This window comes from Melanerpes formicivorus, unplaced genomic scaffold (genome assembly GCF_026170545.1).
Source record: "Melanerpes formicivorus ecotype bairdi unplaced genomic scaffold, bMelFor1.0.p_v2 SCAF_59, whole genome shotgun sequence".
Lineage (NCBI taxonomy): Eukaryota > Metazoa > Chordata > Aves > Piciformes > Picidae > Melanerpes > Melanerpes formicivorus.
This window is the reverse complement of record NW_027142411.1, coordinates 3,488,943-3,504,456: the sequence shown is the minus strand read 5'-3', so window position 1 is coordinate 3,504,456 and position 15,514 is coordinate 3,488,943. Positions and strand designations below refer to the sequence as shown.

General features: G+C 50.7%; 1 protein-coding gene across 1 annotated transcript in view; it reads right to left on the bottom strand.

Moving 5' to 3' along the window:
• WTIP (WT1 interacting protein) overlaps positions 1–15,514 on the bottom strand; it is a 77,319-nt gene that overhangs the window by 22,650 nt on the left and 39,155 nt on the right. Inside the window, exon 3 of the mRNA XM_068161663.1 lies at positions 1,578–1,645. Coding sequence (XP_068017764.1) covers positions 1,578–1,645 — 68 coding nt within the window. The remainder of the gene's footprint in view (positions 1–1,577; positions 1,646–15,514) is intronic.

Genomic DNA, 15,514 nt, shown 5'->3' with positions numbered 1-15,514 from the left:
CAAAGCTTGTGTTCTAGAGGCCAGAGGGCAAGACCTCTGCCTAACTCACCCTCAAGCAATTCATATTGCTTTTAGCTCCCTCACTCCCCCTAGTCTTCATCTCCCTTCACATCTCACTGCCAAGCTGTCAGCAGGGAATCCACACAGAAAATCTATTTCAGTTTATTCCTATCAGATCCTTAGCCTCAGGTTTCTCAGGAAAATCACTGCAAGTGCCTCCCTTCAGGGGCCTACTGCAGAACATGTCTAGGAACTAAAGAGTCACATCCCTTGAAAATGCAATTTTTAGAGTTAAAATTCTCCCTTTCAGGCTGAAATTACAACTCAATAACAACAACCACGGCACTAAGTCTGGACAAAAGGTTTTGGTCATGGGGAAAGTGCATTCCAAGAGTTAAAAATAAAAATGCCAAAGCCTTGAGCCTCTCCACCTCACACTCTACCTCTTCTCCCTCTCCTTGTGCTTCTGCAGAAACACAGGAAAGAAAGAGCTGCAAAAAGGCAGGGGAGAAAAGCTCATTTTCTCTCCAAGATGCAAGCAAAACACATTTCAGTGAGAAACTTCTTGTCTGCACTAAGTACAGTTTGCTCTTTTCCACAGGCTCAGCTGTGGAGGGGCTGAGTGTGAAGGTGCAGCACATGAAGGCAAACACAGCTCTGGTTTAGACACTTCCACCATTTGCATGGATTGCATTGATGAGGAATGCATTTGCACGCTGCTCAGCTGCCAGCAACGTTCTTGTTGGGGGATATGCTTTGAGGAACCCCTTAGCAAAAAAGCATGGCCACAGATCTGTCAGGAATGGGAAACTCAGGCTGCTAACTGCTCGGGACTTCAATAAATAAGCTGGTGTAACTTCAACACACTGATCCTGCAATTCATCATCCTCTAAGCTCAAATAGATCATCCCCCTCTGCTTTCATTCCCAGCCACGCCGTCCCCTTCCTTCACCTTCATTATGAATGCTCTGTCACTTACCAAATCCCCGCACAGCCCTCACCCTTAACGGCACAAACGTTTTACTTCTGGAACTTAGCAACAAGCTTCATTTTCCTTTTCCTGACTCAAGTCTCCGTTAAAGTAAATCCTTTATAAAACCTCCGGGCACACGGAGAGCAAATGGGAGCCTGCAGCCGGTGACAATGCAGCCCCCAGCAGGGCGAGCAGGGCGCCGGCCGGAGCCGCGCCCGCAACAAAGCAACATTGTGCGGAGCGCTGCCGTGCGCGGCCGGGAGCGGCTCCCCGCCTGCTAGGATTGGTATTCCCCAGATGTTTGGCCTTCAGCTCCAGCTTGGCAGGCAAGCCTCCGTGGCTGCAGTTCAACTCCCAACCTCGAGCAGCGCCAGTGTTTATCCTCATCATTTACACCCCGCGATGGCTCACGGACAGTGACGTGCTCGGTTCAGTAGCCACTGCTGCTTCAAACCGAGGGCCTGGTCCTGCCTTTACGGAGATGCTGGGAACTGCTTCCCAGTCCCAGCACTAGCAGGAAGGCCCAGGGGACTACACCATCTCTCAGAGCAAAGCAGCCACTTTTGTTTAAAACCAATGAAGAAATGCCTGAAGTCTTACTTACTAGGAAGTCTTCTTCACAGTACACCTTGCCATTGACATTGTAGAAGGCTTTTCCTCGCAGTCTTCTCCCTGTTGAAATAGTGCACTGTCAGAACGTTCTGCTCCATCCCACACCCACTGCTGGATGCAAAGTGAGAAGCTCAGCCTGCTGCTCTTGCCTGCATGGCCAAGTCCTGGCCCACTCCTCCTCAGAGGTTCCATCCAGAGACACGAGTGAGGGTTAACCTCTCAGTTCCACCCTACTTTATCTAATTCAGAGGATCACAGAATGCTTTGGGTTGGGAAGGGACATTCAAGATCATCTAGTTGCAACCCCCTGCCATGGGCTGGGACACCTCCCACCAGCCCAGGTTGCTCAAGGCCTTGTCCAACCTGGCCTTGAACACCTCCAGGGAGAGAGCATCCACAGCCTCCCTGGGCAGCCTGTGCCAGTGTCTCAGCCTGCTCACTGGAACTCGATGTTCCCTCCAAGTGCGAGTCCAGCTGATACCAATTCCTGGAAAATTTGAAATCTACCCCCCCAAAAAAGATTATTCTTGGGGGAGGGAGGGAGGAAAGGGCAATTTATAAATGGAGACAATTTTCTTAGCAGATGAAATGGCAGCAGGCTCACCCCCACCGCCATCAACAGCAGCTTGTCTCCGAAGGGCCACACGAGGGACACTGCATATGGATGTTCCTGTCACCTTTATCATTTATCAATGCTGCAGCAGCTACAGCCTGTGACACCACAGCAGCAGGAGGCACACCAGGATGGGGAGCAGAGCAGGAACATCACACAGAGACTGCACTTCCACGGCTGAACAGCTCAGCTGCCGTTTCATCAGCGCTGGAGGAACTCTACTGACAATGCCTGAGATCATCCTCAGCTGATGGCTCCCTTCACAGCTCAGAAGCGCACAACAGAGAGCTCCAACAGAAAGGATTCGACCCAGGAATTCCACTCCCTCCCAGCCCAACCAGCTTTCAGATAGAGCAGAGGAGATCTGTCTTACACCAGAGCTGCTCTGTGGAAATCAATGCCATTGTACCAGCACAAACCCAGAGATGGAGAAGGGAAACTGCACTCATCCTGCCTCATCTGATTCCTGCTCTCTGCAGGGGTCCCACTGGCCAAAGCTCCCAAGGGATTGGGTGCTCTCACAGGCCACTTGCAGCCTTGGCAAGCAGATGGCACGGTGCCTGCTACAGGCTGTGTACCAGCTGCCGTTAGCAGTGCAGGGAAGAGGGCAAGAGGCTTTGTCTCCCAGGTCACTGCTGAAGCTTTTGCTCCACAGGCTAAGTCTGAGTGTCTCCTGTGAGGTAGAGCAGCTCCACCATAAGCTCCACTGCTCCCTGCAGAGGGTTTGATGCTGAGGGCCAGCAGCTGGGCCAGCTGGCCAGGCACAGAGGGGCAGAAGTGCTCTCCAGGCTTTCCATAAACAAGGCTGAGGAAAATATGATTAATTTGCAGTGCCTGAAAGTGCCTTTCTTACGTTGCCACTGTGATCTGATCCTGGGAAACAGTGTGTGGCACAAAGAAGTTGGGATCTGTGCTGGTGCTGTTGGGAAATCACATGCTGCATGTGGCTGTCTGGTGGTTTTACTGTCGTGGCCGAGGGAAGGGCTTCTTTTGTGTGCGCATTCTTGGGCTCTGGATCTCACGGGCTGCTGTCTCCATACTGCTGGTAGGTGGAGCCAGCCCTTGTTTGTCTTTCCAGCTGCTTGGTACCTCTGGTGGGGACCAGGAGCCTGATGGCATGGGTGATGCACTGAGACTGTCCCACCTCAGGGATCAGGGGATCCCAGGACCTCTTCTGACTGATGCAGGAACAACCTGCATATCCAGGCTGTCTTTAAGCCTCTCCAGTGACTAGTAAAGGAATGGTAAATGGAAGGGAGGGAAGAAAAGAGGCCAGAATGATTTTCTAAGAGGCCAGGCTGGCTCTGCCAGACCCAGCCTTGAGACACATCTTGTCTGTAGGTGGTGGAAATGAAGTGGCTGCAGGCAGAACAGGGACTCTTTCCACCTTGCTCACGCACACCACCAGTGCACAGCTGGGGCACTTTGTTTCAGGTGGAGAAGTGCTGGCCATCACCTGCACCACAGACTCATTATGGTTAGAGGCAGCAGAGATAATTAGGGACAAATTCTGACCTACATTGCTGGCAGGATCTCTGCAGGAAAAGAAGGCCCTGATGTGGGGTGCTGTCAGCATCTCCTGAAGCACTGCAGAAGCTGCACCAGGACCCACACACACATCCTGATGTTTCCCTGGCACAGCATTGCTGCCAGAAGGCAGTGGGGTCAGGGCTTTCCCAGACTGGGAAGGAGTGGAAGCCCATGACCCAAAGCAAACAAAGCCTGCCCAGCGTTTTGGACTGGCTCTCAAAGACACTTAGCTTATCAGATGTGTTTGGTAGCTGATTGCCCTGCGACACGAAACCACTTCACCAGTGCAGCAAAGCTGAGAGCCTCCATCTCAGCCACTGCACAGCTTGGGAGCCCTTGGTCACTGCCCACAGCCTGCTGGCTGAGTACAGAGGGCTGGGCTCTATTCCATGGGAAAAACACACACAGCACTCATGGAGCAGTACCTTTCCAAACTGAGGAAAACCACCATTTTCCAGCTGAAAAAACCCCAAGCCACCTATTAGGGAACCAACTTGCCTAAACTCATAAAGCAGGCAAGCAGCTTACTCACATGATAATTATTCTTATTAGCATAATGAATGAGATTGACAGGCCTCTTACCTTAGAAGAATTTCATTCAGGGATTGTACAACTGTGATCTCACAAACAAGAAACAGCAAGTTACAGCACCAATAGCCATGGCTGCTCTAGGTGGGCTTCCAAAGACTGCATACTACAGGTTGCATCTGTCCTCCACAAGAGATGGCTAAGGGATAGCACTGAGCACAAACACCAGACTCTGAGTGCCCAGGCACCCTGTGAAAACTGCAACCAAGAGGAAAGTGCTAGCAGTTGCAGGCAGACAGACACAAAGCCCAGGAAGATGCAGCACTGGTAACTCCCAGCCCCAGGGCAAGGCAGGCACAGTGCCTGGAGACTAGGGGGGCCTGCCCCCACATGTCAAGTGTACTGGACAAGATGGTTTCACCACTCTAGGTCCTGGAGTAAGTGGGGGCCTGCACAGCACCAGCCTGTTCTGTGTAGCCATAGCCCAGTACTGTCAAGCAGGCAGAGATTAGAGGTTAAACCCCCTCGTGTTGCTTCAGCCGGCTGAGCCAAGCGCCTGGCCAGCTAGACAAGGCAGTATCCTGCTGCCAGCTGGGCCACTGAACCTGCTGCTTGGCTCTGCTCTGTAGGACTGTGTGTAGCCAAGCCTGGGTTCCTATTTGCTTTCATAATATTGAAACAAGAAAGCCAAGAGTTTGTGACAGAGCTTGGTGCAGCTCGCCAGCAGCTCCTCACAGCCAGCAGCCTGAAGCAGAGTTTGCAAGGAGAGAGTTCCACAGGCACCAGGCTGCTTTGCTCCTTCTGCACCCTGGCACATCCACCTTGTCAGGCCAGTTTGGTTCTGGAATAGGCTGTTTTGCACACAACCAGAAGAGGACCACGGCATGGGGCAGAAGTTGCACAGCCTGCAGCCCCTGCAGGCACCTAACCCTATCCCTTTTTGCCCCGAGTGCTCCTTATGCACTCACGGTGACAGCAAATGCTTGTGTGAGTAACCTTTTCGTTTTCTGATCCACACACACACCTGAGGGGTAGCGAGTGCCAGGTAAGGGTGGTCCCACCACCTCAGGTGGGAAGCAGAGACTTTGCAAATGCTCCAACACAGACTAAAAATCCACGGAGTTAATCTGGAAGTTAGCAAAACGCAGCCTAGAGATGGCTCTGCCCGAAGAACCGATCGCAGCTGGAGTCTGCGGCCAACGCGAGCAGCACCCAGGCAAACGCCGGCTTTGGAGCTTCAGCAAATGAACAAACAGCTCAGAATCAGCTCCAACTTTTTACCATCAGTTTTCACATTTAGCCAGCCTGAGTCTCTGGTGTTTAAATCTCCCCAACAATTGCTGCCTGCACGATGCTCATCCCCTCCACGCTGCAGACCCTAAAGAAACGAACGGCGAAGGTGCTGCTTTAGCAAAGGACTCAAAGGCTCAGATAGCAAAAGGAAAAATGACCCCTGCTTGACACAGGCTGTCCACAATGATTCTCTCCAGCCTCCACAACAGTTTTCTAGGTGGTGAAACCACACCAGCCAGGAAGCCAAGATGGAGTAAAGCTTTCCCAACACTCTTTCAAAACCAAAATTTGAATCAGACCAGGTTTTACTGTCCTGAGAAGCTGCTCCAAAAGAGCACTGGAAATGTCCTGACCCCTCCCCTCCAGCCTGGAAAGCATCTTCAAAGGCTTCCCTGTCACTGCTGGCAATGAGTATTTGCCTATAGGGAGCTGAGTTTATCAAGCCTTCAGTGGGAGGGCTCCAGTCTCACACAGGATGATGCAACCACGGGGGCTAACCCCCCCCCAGCCCTGCCTTTGCAAGACAAGAGATAGCAATGTCTCACTGTCACAGCATGGACATTAGACCTAATTGCTGTTTGCAGTGCTTTGAAGCTGAGAAGTGCCAGCGTGATTATAGTATTTGAAGTACTTTGATGATTAAATCCGCGCAGCCGTTGAGCAATCATCACGATTTACCCCTAGCGTAGTGCAAGGAAGCTCCTGTGAGGGAGAAGCCTGCATTGTCTCAGTGCCTGATGCTGCCTACAAACAAACAGCTCCCCTCTGACATAATGGCAATGCTGCAGCCCCAGCCTCGCCCCCCGGACACTGCCTGGTGCTTCAGTGAGGCTGAGGCAACTCCCCCCCAGCACTGCCTATTGCCTCCACAGTGCTCTCACCGCGCTGTGGTGACAGAGAAGCTTTTCCTCACAACTACACAGGGGAAAGTGTCAGTGCCACAGGGAACACAACGCAGGGTGACTAGCACTGGCCTTGCTATTTCTGATGTTATGGCTGTGTGGAGCAAGGGGAATGGTATTTTAGTCAGAAAATGAATGGAAACTCTGTGCACACCCCCCCGGAAGGGAATTGCAGAGCTCAGCTGTACTTACTGCTGCTAAAGATGAGACATTTGCTAGAGCACATCTAGCTAATGGAAAGCCTCAACAGCCCCAGCTATCACCACGGAACATTATCCAAGTACCTGCCGCTGCTGTTGGCTCAGGACACGCCTGGGTAGGTCTGACCACACAGGAGCACAGCCCTCGGCTCTGCAGGCACTTCTCCCAAGGGGGCAGGGGGCCCTGAGAGCCCCTGCACGGGCAAAGAGCAAGGTGAGAGCTGTGGCAGGACCAGGGGGGGTGGCTGCTGTCTGGGGGCTTGCTTGAGCCACGTGCTGATCCTGCTGGGAATGTGGCACCCAGGAGCTCCTGGCTTGTCTCACAGCAGCGACACAAGCACACAGCATCCTCCCTTAACAGCTCTCTGGGGAGGAACAAAGCACATCACTCTGCCGCTCGCCTTGGGATTCTTCCCCTTCTGGTTTTACAAAGTGTCAGTTCTGAGGCTGAAGAGGACACTCCGTGACAATCTCTGCACTCTGAAAGCTTTGGTCCTGAACTTGCACAACTCTGAGCATGGCCCTTCATGCCTAAGTGACCAAAGAGCTGTGCAGATCTGTTTTAGTTAGCAACATTACACATGGACCTAATTGCTTGCTAACTGCTCCAGACACCATCTCTGCAGTGCCTGATGAGACACCAGCACCCTCCCCACTCTCACTGTCACCTAAGGGAGTGACAGCCTCTCAAAGCCTGCAGACCACAGTGACATGCACACATGCACCCAGCACGAACATGCAACGTTTGCTCAAATATTCCCCAGCTACCACAGCAGGAAGGAAAACTCCAAGGCATTGCCCAAAGCCCTGTGCAAGTGAAACCAGACACAAGGTGGCTTGGGCTGAGCAAACCTCTCTGCATGCCCACTGCCCAGCTGTGCCATGAGCTCCATCCAGTGATGGATGGAGCTCAGTGAGACACTTGGCCAAGCCCAACCTGCTACTCTGCTCTGCAGGGACTGCTGGCACAGGCCGGGGGCTGCTGTGACTCACAGCCAGCAGCCACCCGCAGGGTGCTCCCAAATGTGCTTTTGCACCCATGTGCCACACACAGGCTGTGCCAGGGCCCATTCATTGCTGAGCCCATGTAGGGGCAGTTAGCGCCCAAGGGGTCTCCCATGTGGCCTGTGGAGACCACCCTGACACAATGGGGACCACTGTCCACAGCCTGACAGCACTGGCACAGGCTGTGTGGCTCTTCTCTCCATGCAAGGTGCAGCCTGCTCTCTGAAAAGCACCTGTGCCAGCTGGAGATAAAACTGATAGACAATGGAAGCCAGGGGATTTGTTTCCTTTCACTTGGTACAGGATATTTGCCAGGGATTAAAGATGTGCCCCCCACCCCCAAATGAAAAAAAGAACCCCCCCTTCCAGTGCTTTATCTGTTACCATTGTCTCAGTACTCACATGGGGGTCCCCATCCCTGCCTCTGGCTCACCTGCACAGACATTTCCTTCATGTGGGATCCCTGCCACTGCACCCACAGGAGAACAGGGAGCACCAAGGCTGCTTTAGCCCCTGAATAATTGTGAAGTAAATTTTCCTGCTTCATCATCCTCCATGCCCCATCCCTGGAGGTGTTCAAGGGCAGGCTGGACGAGGCCTTGAGCAGCCTGGGCTAGTGGAAGGTGTCCCTGCCCATGGCAGAGGGGTGGAACCAGATGAGCTTCAAAGCCTCTTCCAACCCAACCCATTCTGTGATCCTCTAGAGGGGCCTCACACAAGGCCACCACGCTAGGTGAGCCCAGCCCCTGAGTGGGGTGGGAGCCTCAGCCTGCCCGGCAGGTGCCAGGGCCCTGTGGGGGTCTTCCCAGCGGGCAGGGGCTGCCAGCAGGACTCTGCTCCAGTTCCAGCCTTGGCTTGGAGAAACTTCCATCCCCCGCCGCCCCCAGCCCGTCCCCCCCTCACAATGCTGAACTGCTCAGGCTTTGTGAAAGGAGGGGTGAATTTCTACAGCTTTCAGGGGGGTTAAGATAGAAGAGAAAAACCCCTCGGTGCCAAAGCCTTTGAATAGCAGACACTGCCTGTTGGCAGAAGCCACTTCTCACAGGCTCCGGCCGTTTGAAATCTGAAACACTAAAAAGTGGCTACTGTGGATGTGCTGTATTCTTCTTTTCAAAGCAATCTGGCACACAATTTTGCTCCCCTGTTTCAGGACCCAATCCTGCATTCCTTTCACGCTCAGACTCCCATTGACTTTAAGGAATGCAGGATCGGATCCTAAATGTGTGCTTTACTCACACAATAGCTCCTCATGGTTACGATCTATTGAGAAAGGCACACTTTAAAAACCATTCGGAATTGCAGGCTCATCCACCGGGCCAGAATGCCTGCAAAGATCGGCCTTTATTCCCGGGAAGGCGCTGGGGTGTGAATTGCACACTCAGGCATTTTCCTGGTTTCACAGCTTAGCTTGAGATGCATCAAAATATTTTGAGCGCCGGCCTGATAGTTCCTAAAGCAAGCACGTGGAATTTTAGGGTCTGGGAAGAAACAAGGGCAAAACTCGGGGCGGGGGGGAAGGGAAAAGCCACCGAAGCAAACCTATAAGCGGCTGGATCTTTAGGAGGGGTTTCCAGAGAGAACTTTTGTAAAAGCCTCTGAAAGCTCCGCGGCGCTGAGACAAAGCAGAGACCGCGCTGCTGTTTGCGAGGATGCTGTAGATCGAGTTCCGAGGCTATTGCCATGCAAATCTCAAATGTACAAGCTTTTTACCCGGCCATAAACACAAAACAGTATACATTGTCCTTTCAGAAGAAAAGGTTTGCTGCTAAAATAGCAGAAGCCCTACGTAAATAACCAACATTCTTTCTGCCTGAGGTCACTGACTTGGCCTATTCAATTCCGGGCTAGTCTGGGATTTGACAATCTAAGCAGGGGAGAGGCCCTTTCCTTTTTTTCCAAAAGAATGCTGGGATTTTATTTGAAATTTAAACTCTTGCAAACAAAAGGTGGCATCGTATGCTGGAGGCCTATGAAGGTGGAGTACAGGATGTGTATTGTTTTCTCCCTTTACATGCGAGTCTTTCAGGAGAGAGCATTCAGAGCCTGTGAACAAATTGAATCAAATATATTACCATCAGGTAGGGCAGACACAGCAAGGGATGAACAAACACTTTGAAGAGATTAAGAGATGCAGGGAAAGCAAAAAGGTTTAAAAAGATGGCTGAAATGATCACCTAAAGCAAATCACTCCTTCAAATCTTAATTGCAAATTCCTTCACCGTCTCAGTCCCTATCCCCGTTCACGTTTGTACACTAAGCAAGAGCTTTCCAGTGCAAATTAACTCTGCCTACAAAGTCAGCATTCATTCCCATTCTCTATCTCAAGCTGATCTGTCCTGGAGAGGCAGATGGCAGTTAACTATTTTTCCTCCTGCTGCCCAGCTCTCTGGGACACTCACAAGCACACCCTGGGACAATGCAATTATGATTTCCATTTCTGGGCTGCCACCCAGGCCCTGCTCTGCTCCCTGCTCTGCACCACCTCTCCAGTACGGAGCCAGCTCCTGCCACACAGATGTGCTGCCAGCACCACAGGCTGCCCACCACAGATGACCGAGCACAGGCGAATCTGCAGCCGGTGTAAATGGTGGCAGCAGCAGGGACTTCAGCACCGAGCTGCAGACCCGCCCCAAGGCACTATCTCTGCCAGAAAAAGGTCTGTCTGTGCTATGCACTCGCTAACGTGTGGTAAAATCCAGATGAAAACAAGGCACTTTGTCATTCTGACATGTTTGTAGCCCAGGGTAAACTCTAGGCTCTCCTCTGCAGTTTACCTTAACCTGCCAGGATGTCAAAATGAAGAACTTCATTATCTTCCCTAGGACTTTGCCTTGTGTCAGCTACCACACCGAAGGAAACAGCTCCAGAAAGCGAGCCCTTTGCTGCCAACCCCCTGGCATTTCTGCACTGAGTCAGGTGGGATGCCTTGCTCTGATGCTCTGCAGCCTTCACACCACATCCAGAGAGCTCCAGATGGGGTGGGGAGGACGTGGAGGGTACATTTCTGCCCCAACCTAGCTGCACGACTCAAACTGTCAGTCACCAGCAGGATTATGTAGGCAGATAGCTAACACCTTTTGTTACCTTGCTGGAAAACCCCATCTTTCTTGGCAGGGTATCCATAATCTCTGTGCCATGTTTACTCTATTGTGGAATTCTCTCTTCCTTTCTCTCCCCTCCTACTCCTCAGTCAGGTTATTTAACCAAAAGGTTACTGAATGCTGCAGGGACAGGAAGATCTCTGACCTCTGGCACTCGGGCAGAGCGTTCCTGTGCAGCCCATGTTGTAAACTCAGAGCAGAGACTTTCAGGCTTCCACAGAATTTCTACAAGTTAAAATTGGCAGATGTTTCCTTTCTCTCTCACTTATGTATTTATTCTATCCCACACCTCCCATCAATTTCAGAGTTAAGGCATAAATTATTTCTACAGAGCCCCAACAGAAGAATTTACATTGAAAAGGAGTTAGTAAAAGCTTATATAAGGGAAGCAGGTATTTTAAACCAGCAATACAACAGCCTGCATCAATCCAGTAACTGTGCTGGGCCTATATCCTAGCACCTATCTTAAAATACACCTCTCAATAAGCAAACAGGGACATGTAAAATAAAGCTTCAATGAACTTCAGATTTCCTTTTCTCAGAGCAACACAGACCACTGGCTACAAACCAGGAGGGGCCTCCCCACCACTCAGCAAGCTGGGAGGGAAGGGGACACAGCTTCTCCCCCAAGGTAGCTTCCACTCTGGGTAGCTTTCATCATTCCATCACAGACTCTGCTTGGTCTCAGCAAAGAACACCACTTTGCCAGCTGCTGCCTTTGAGCCATGTTTAGAAGTGTCTTATCACACTACCCTAGGGTGCCAGCACCAGCCCGTTCTGCAGAGAAATGAACCCATCCCCGAAGTGCAGCCTCTTCCAGCCCAAGCCTTCCTGCCTCTGCCAGAAGCAGCCTTCCCCAGCAGCCTCGCTGGCTGCTGCCCCCGCAGTGTGCTGCGTGGTTGTCATTCGAGCGGCAGTAAGAATCACCCTGGTGGCAGCAAGAAGCCCGGTACCCTGTCTCCAGCTTTGGCCAAGAGTGGAAGCTCTCTGGGAAAAAAGCATTAGAAACAGGGCTCACACAGACTGATGTGTTCCCAAGAACAACCTCTGGCTTCCAGCAGCCAGCACTTAAGGCCTTCCTGCACTGCAGGTTGCATCATAACTATTATGTTTAATAGCCTCACTGGACCAATCCTTCTTTAATTTGTCTAATTCCTCCATGAGATCATTTATACTTTTGGCTTCCACACCAGCCCTATGGCAGCTGAGCTCCACAATTTCATGATGCCTTGTATGAAGCATTGCCTTTTGTTTGTTTTAAATCTCTGCTGATCTCAAGCTTCTGTTGCATTCTAAAGAACAAAGCAGCCTCTACAGTCATCACCAGCAGACTAGAGAAGAGCTTTGTAAGGCAAAGCCTGAAACCTCAGCCTTCAACTGCACCTGGAAATGAACAGGATGCAGATATCAGGCACAAGCAGTACTTTTATCGAGCAGCTTTTTTAGGCTCTGCTCAGGTCCTCTTTGGACAATAGAGAAGTGGACAAGTTTAAGTGGAAGTGATAGTCCCCTGCTCAAAAAATTCACACTGTGTGTGTAAGCTCCCTGCAGGAAACATGACCAAACCATCCAGCTCTGCACTGCCTGAAGTTAATGAGCAGATTAATGGGTGATCATTTCATTGGGAATACATCCAAAAGAAGCAGCCACCATATTCCACTAAGACTAAAAGAAGAGTTGGAAAAAAAAAAGAGGGGGTGGAGGGGAAAGCAAGCTGTTTGGTCCCTACTGCCATCTGAACATCCAAGGTAGGGTAAAAATCCACCAGAGACTCCACCTGACAAACTTAACCAGCAAAAGAAGCTAACTAACCAGCAAAAGAAGCTAACTAACCAGCAAAAGAAGCTAACTAACCAGCAAAAGAAGCTAACTAACCAGCAAAAGAAGCTAACTAACCAGCAAAAGAAGCTAACTAACCAGCAAAAGAAGGTAAACTCGTTGAAATGAGGGCACTGCAGACCTCTCACCATTGCTACCAAGTTCTCTCTTGCAAGTCATTATTCTCTTCCTCCTTCCAGCTCAGCCTCAACTACAGATCATAGCCTAGCCTGGCTCTGAAGCAGAAATCAGAACTCTGATTAGGAGCTGCAAGGGGAAGTCAGACTGCCAAGTGTCAACTCTGCAGCATCCATCACCTTCTCTCCTAAGACTATACATAAAAGTATGTTGAAGACAAGGAGTGGACACAGCCCAGTCCTGTGACAACACGCCAGACAGCCCGGGGCAAGATGAACCACTTCCCTGAGCTGCCTTCTGCCTTGCCTCAGAAAAACAAGAATGGATTTGCAGAGGAGCAGTGCACTTTCTTCCTGCCAGCAGCATGGCTTGTGTCAGCACCTCGGTGTGAGCAGCATCAAAGGGTGCTGCTGCTGAACCCAGCCCCAGCAGCAGTGCTCCAGCTGAGTCACATCCAGAAAGCGCTCAGCAGCCAACACCGACGGCAGCCACGCGCTCGGGAAGTCAGCCCCACGGTGCTCAGTCCACACTCCCCTGAGATAAATCTTCACAATACAGTGAGATTGGTGAGACCCACGATGCCCAGAGATGGCATCTTGAGCAACAGCTCCAGCTTTCCTCTTTGTGGGAGAGTGAGTGTTGGGGAACGGTCCTCGGGAAGAAAGCTTCTAAAGGTTATTACACAGCACAGAAATACCTTGAAACTCTCAGAATGGCAAAGGATTAAAATACTTGGCCAGTTCTGAAGCACATTCTTTGGGTTTACATCATTCAGCAGTGCACAGAGACACACCTCTTCTCTTGCTCACATTGGTGAACTGATTGCTGCCGATGTTAATAAAGTTACTTCAGATATATGCTGTGTAACTTTGAACAAACCCTCAGTTTTAGACAATATTCCAGTCTGCTTTGCTGTAGGTAAGCCAAACCTGAACATTACAGTTGCACTGAATCACTGAAATGAACTGGGGCTTGCCCAGCCCGATCTGAAATGTAACCAGACACCAGCCCTCCAAACCAGCCTGTCCTGGATGTTTTGCAGTGGACAGACCACAGCTTTCCGCACTAGGTCACACCAGAACGACAACCACAAGCGGGTTCCAAGACACAGATCTGAATAGGCAGGACTCCTGATGGTGCACTCACATCCTCTGGCTCCCAGGTACAATAAGGATATTGTTCCTTTAATGCTTAGCTTTCCTTTTAAGAAGTATGTCAGATTTCAGCCAATTCTCCCCAACGATTAGTTCAGGATGAATGTACTTAACTCAGGATTCGGCTGGAAAGAGCCCAAGTAGATGCAATCAATTTTCCACTAAATCCACTTCCTTCCTCTCTTCCCTGCCCAGCATGAGACATCAGCTCACCACTACAGCCAGTGGTGACTAAGACAATGAAAACCTCTGCTTTCAGCCAGGCTCCTATCAAACTTGGTGATTCCTTCTTTTGATTTTCCCCTGGTTTTCTGTTTTCACACATCCTGTTCATCAGCTCAACATCTGGGCTAGGTGGGAAAGCAGCTATATAGCAAATATGGAAAGGCAAACCACAGCCTCCAAATACACTGGCTGCTGCAAAGCCTCAGTTCCCCATTCCAAACTGCACATAACCAACTGCAGACCTTCACTGACAGAGGAGGTTTCGGTGTGCAGGTGCCAGCATCCCTCCTGTGCCACCTTCGTGTGTACACCAAATTATCTTCACCACCATCATCTAAACACCACAGGACTCCTGAGATATTAGCCACCAACTGCTTTACATGCAGCAGCCCCATGCAGCAGGGCCTGAAGAAGAGTAGCTGGCAGCACAGGGACGATGAGAAAAACAAGTAACATCAGCTGAAGAACAGGGCTTAGAAAACATCATCTCTGGCTCTCACCTCCATGCCTTCTGAAGAGTTCAGCTGGATGACTTCCATCCTCATTTCCCCAAGCATAGGCACACTGCTTTGTTAAGAAACTTGTAGAAATAGCCAACAAGCCCTAGGGACTGTGTGTTCCTTGGGCCTTCCTCCTCTAGAACAGTGCTCTCCAAGCTGCTTTTGAGCAGTGCTCCCCTGTCAGTAAAACACTTTTGGGAATCTTCTTGCTCCATGTTTGAGCATCCCCAGACCATGCAGATTCATTTCTTTATAAATGTATGTACATCTACCACTGAAATACTCCCTTCCTGCACCCCAGTTCATCATTTAGACTGGATATTAAAAAGAAATTCTTTACAGGGAGAGTGGGGAGACACTGGCACAGGCTGTCCAGGGAGGCTGTGGCTGCCCCCTCCCTGGAGGTGTTCAAGGCCAGCTTGGATGAGGCCTTGAGCAGCCTGGGCTGGTGGGAGGTGTCCTTACCCATGGCTTGGGGGTTGGAACTGGATGATCTTGAAGGTCCCTTCCAACCCAACTCATTCTGTGATGCTATGAATCTTGAACATTCTCTAGGTGTGTCCACCACTTCGGGGACTGCTGCTCCAGACACCACTGGAGTGCCAATACTGATTCAGCAAATTGTTCTCATGGGTCTGAATTTACAGAGCTGTGGCTCCTAAGGCTGGCAATCCACTGACTCACCCAAATCAGTTATTTTCAGTATTTCCAGGGGAAAAAAATAATGCAGAGAGTGCAGTTGGAAGAGTGTCAGCAGGCAGCACCCAAGCAGCCAGCTGAGTTAGGCGAGTGTGGCTCTACGACTACACCCAATTGAAGGTGAGGAAACACCAGACTTCATGTTTTAAAACACACTGACAGACAGACATTGAGACACTGCAGTCAGTAATGAGTAAATGATTGCTAAATCCATTCCTGCTTT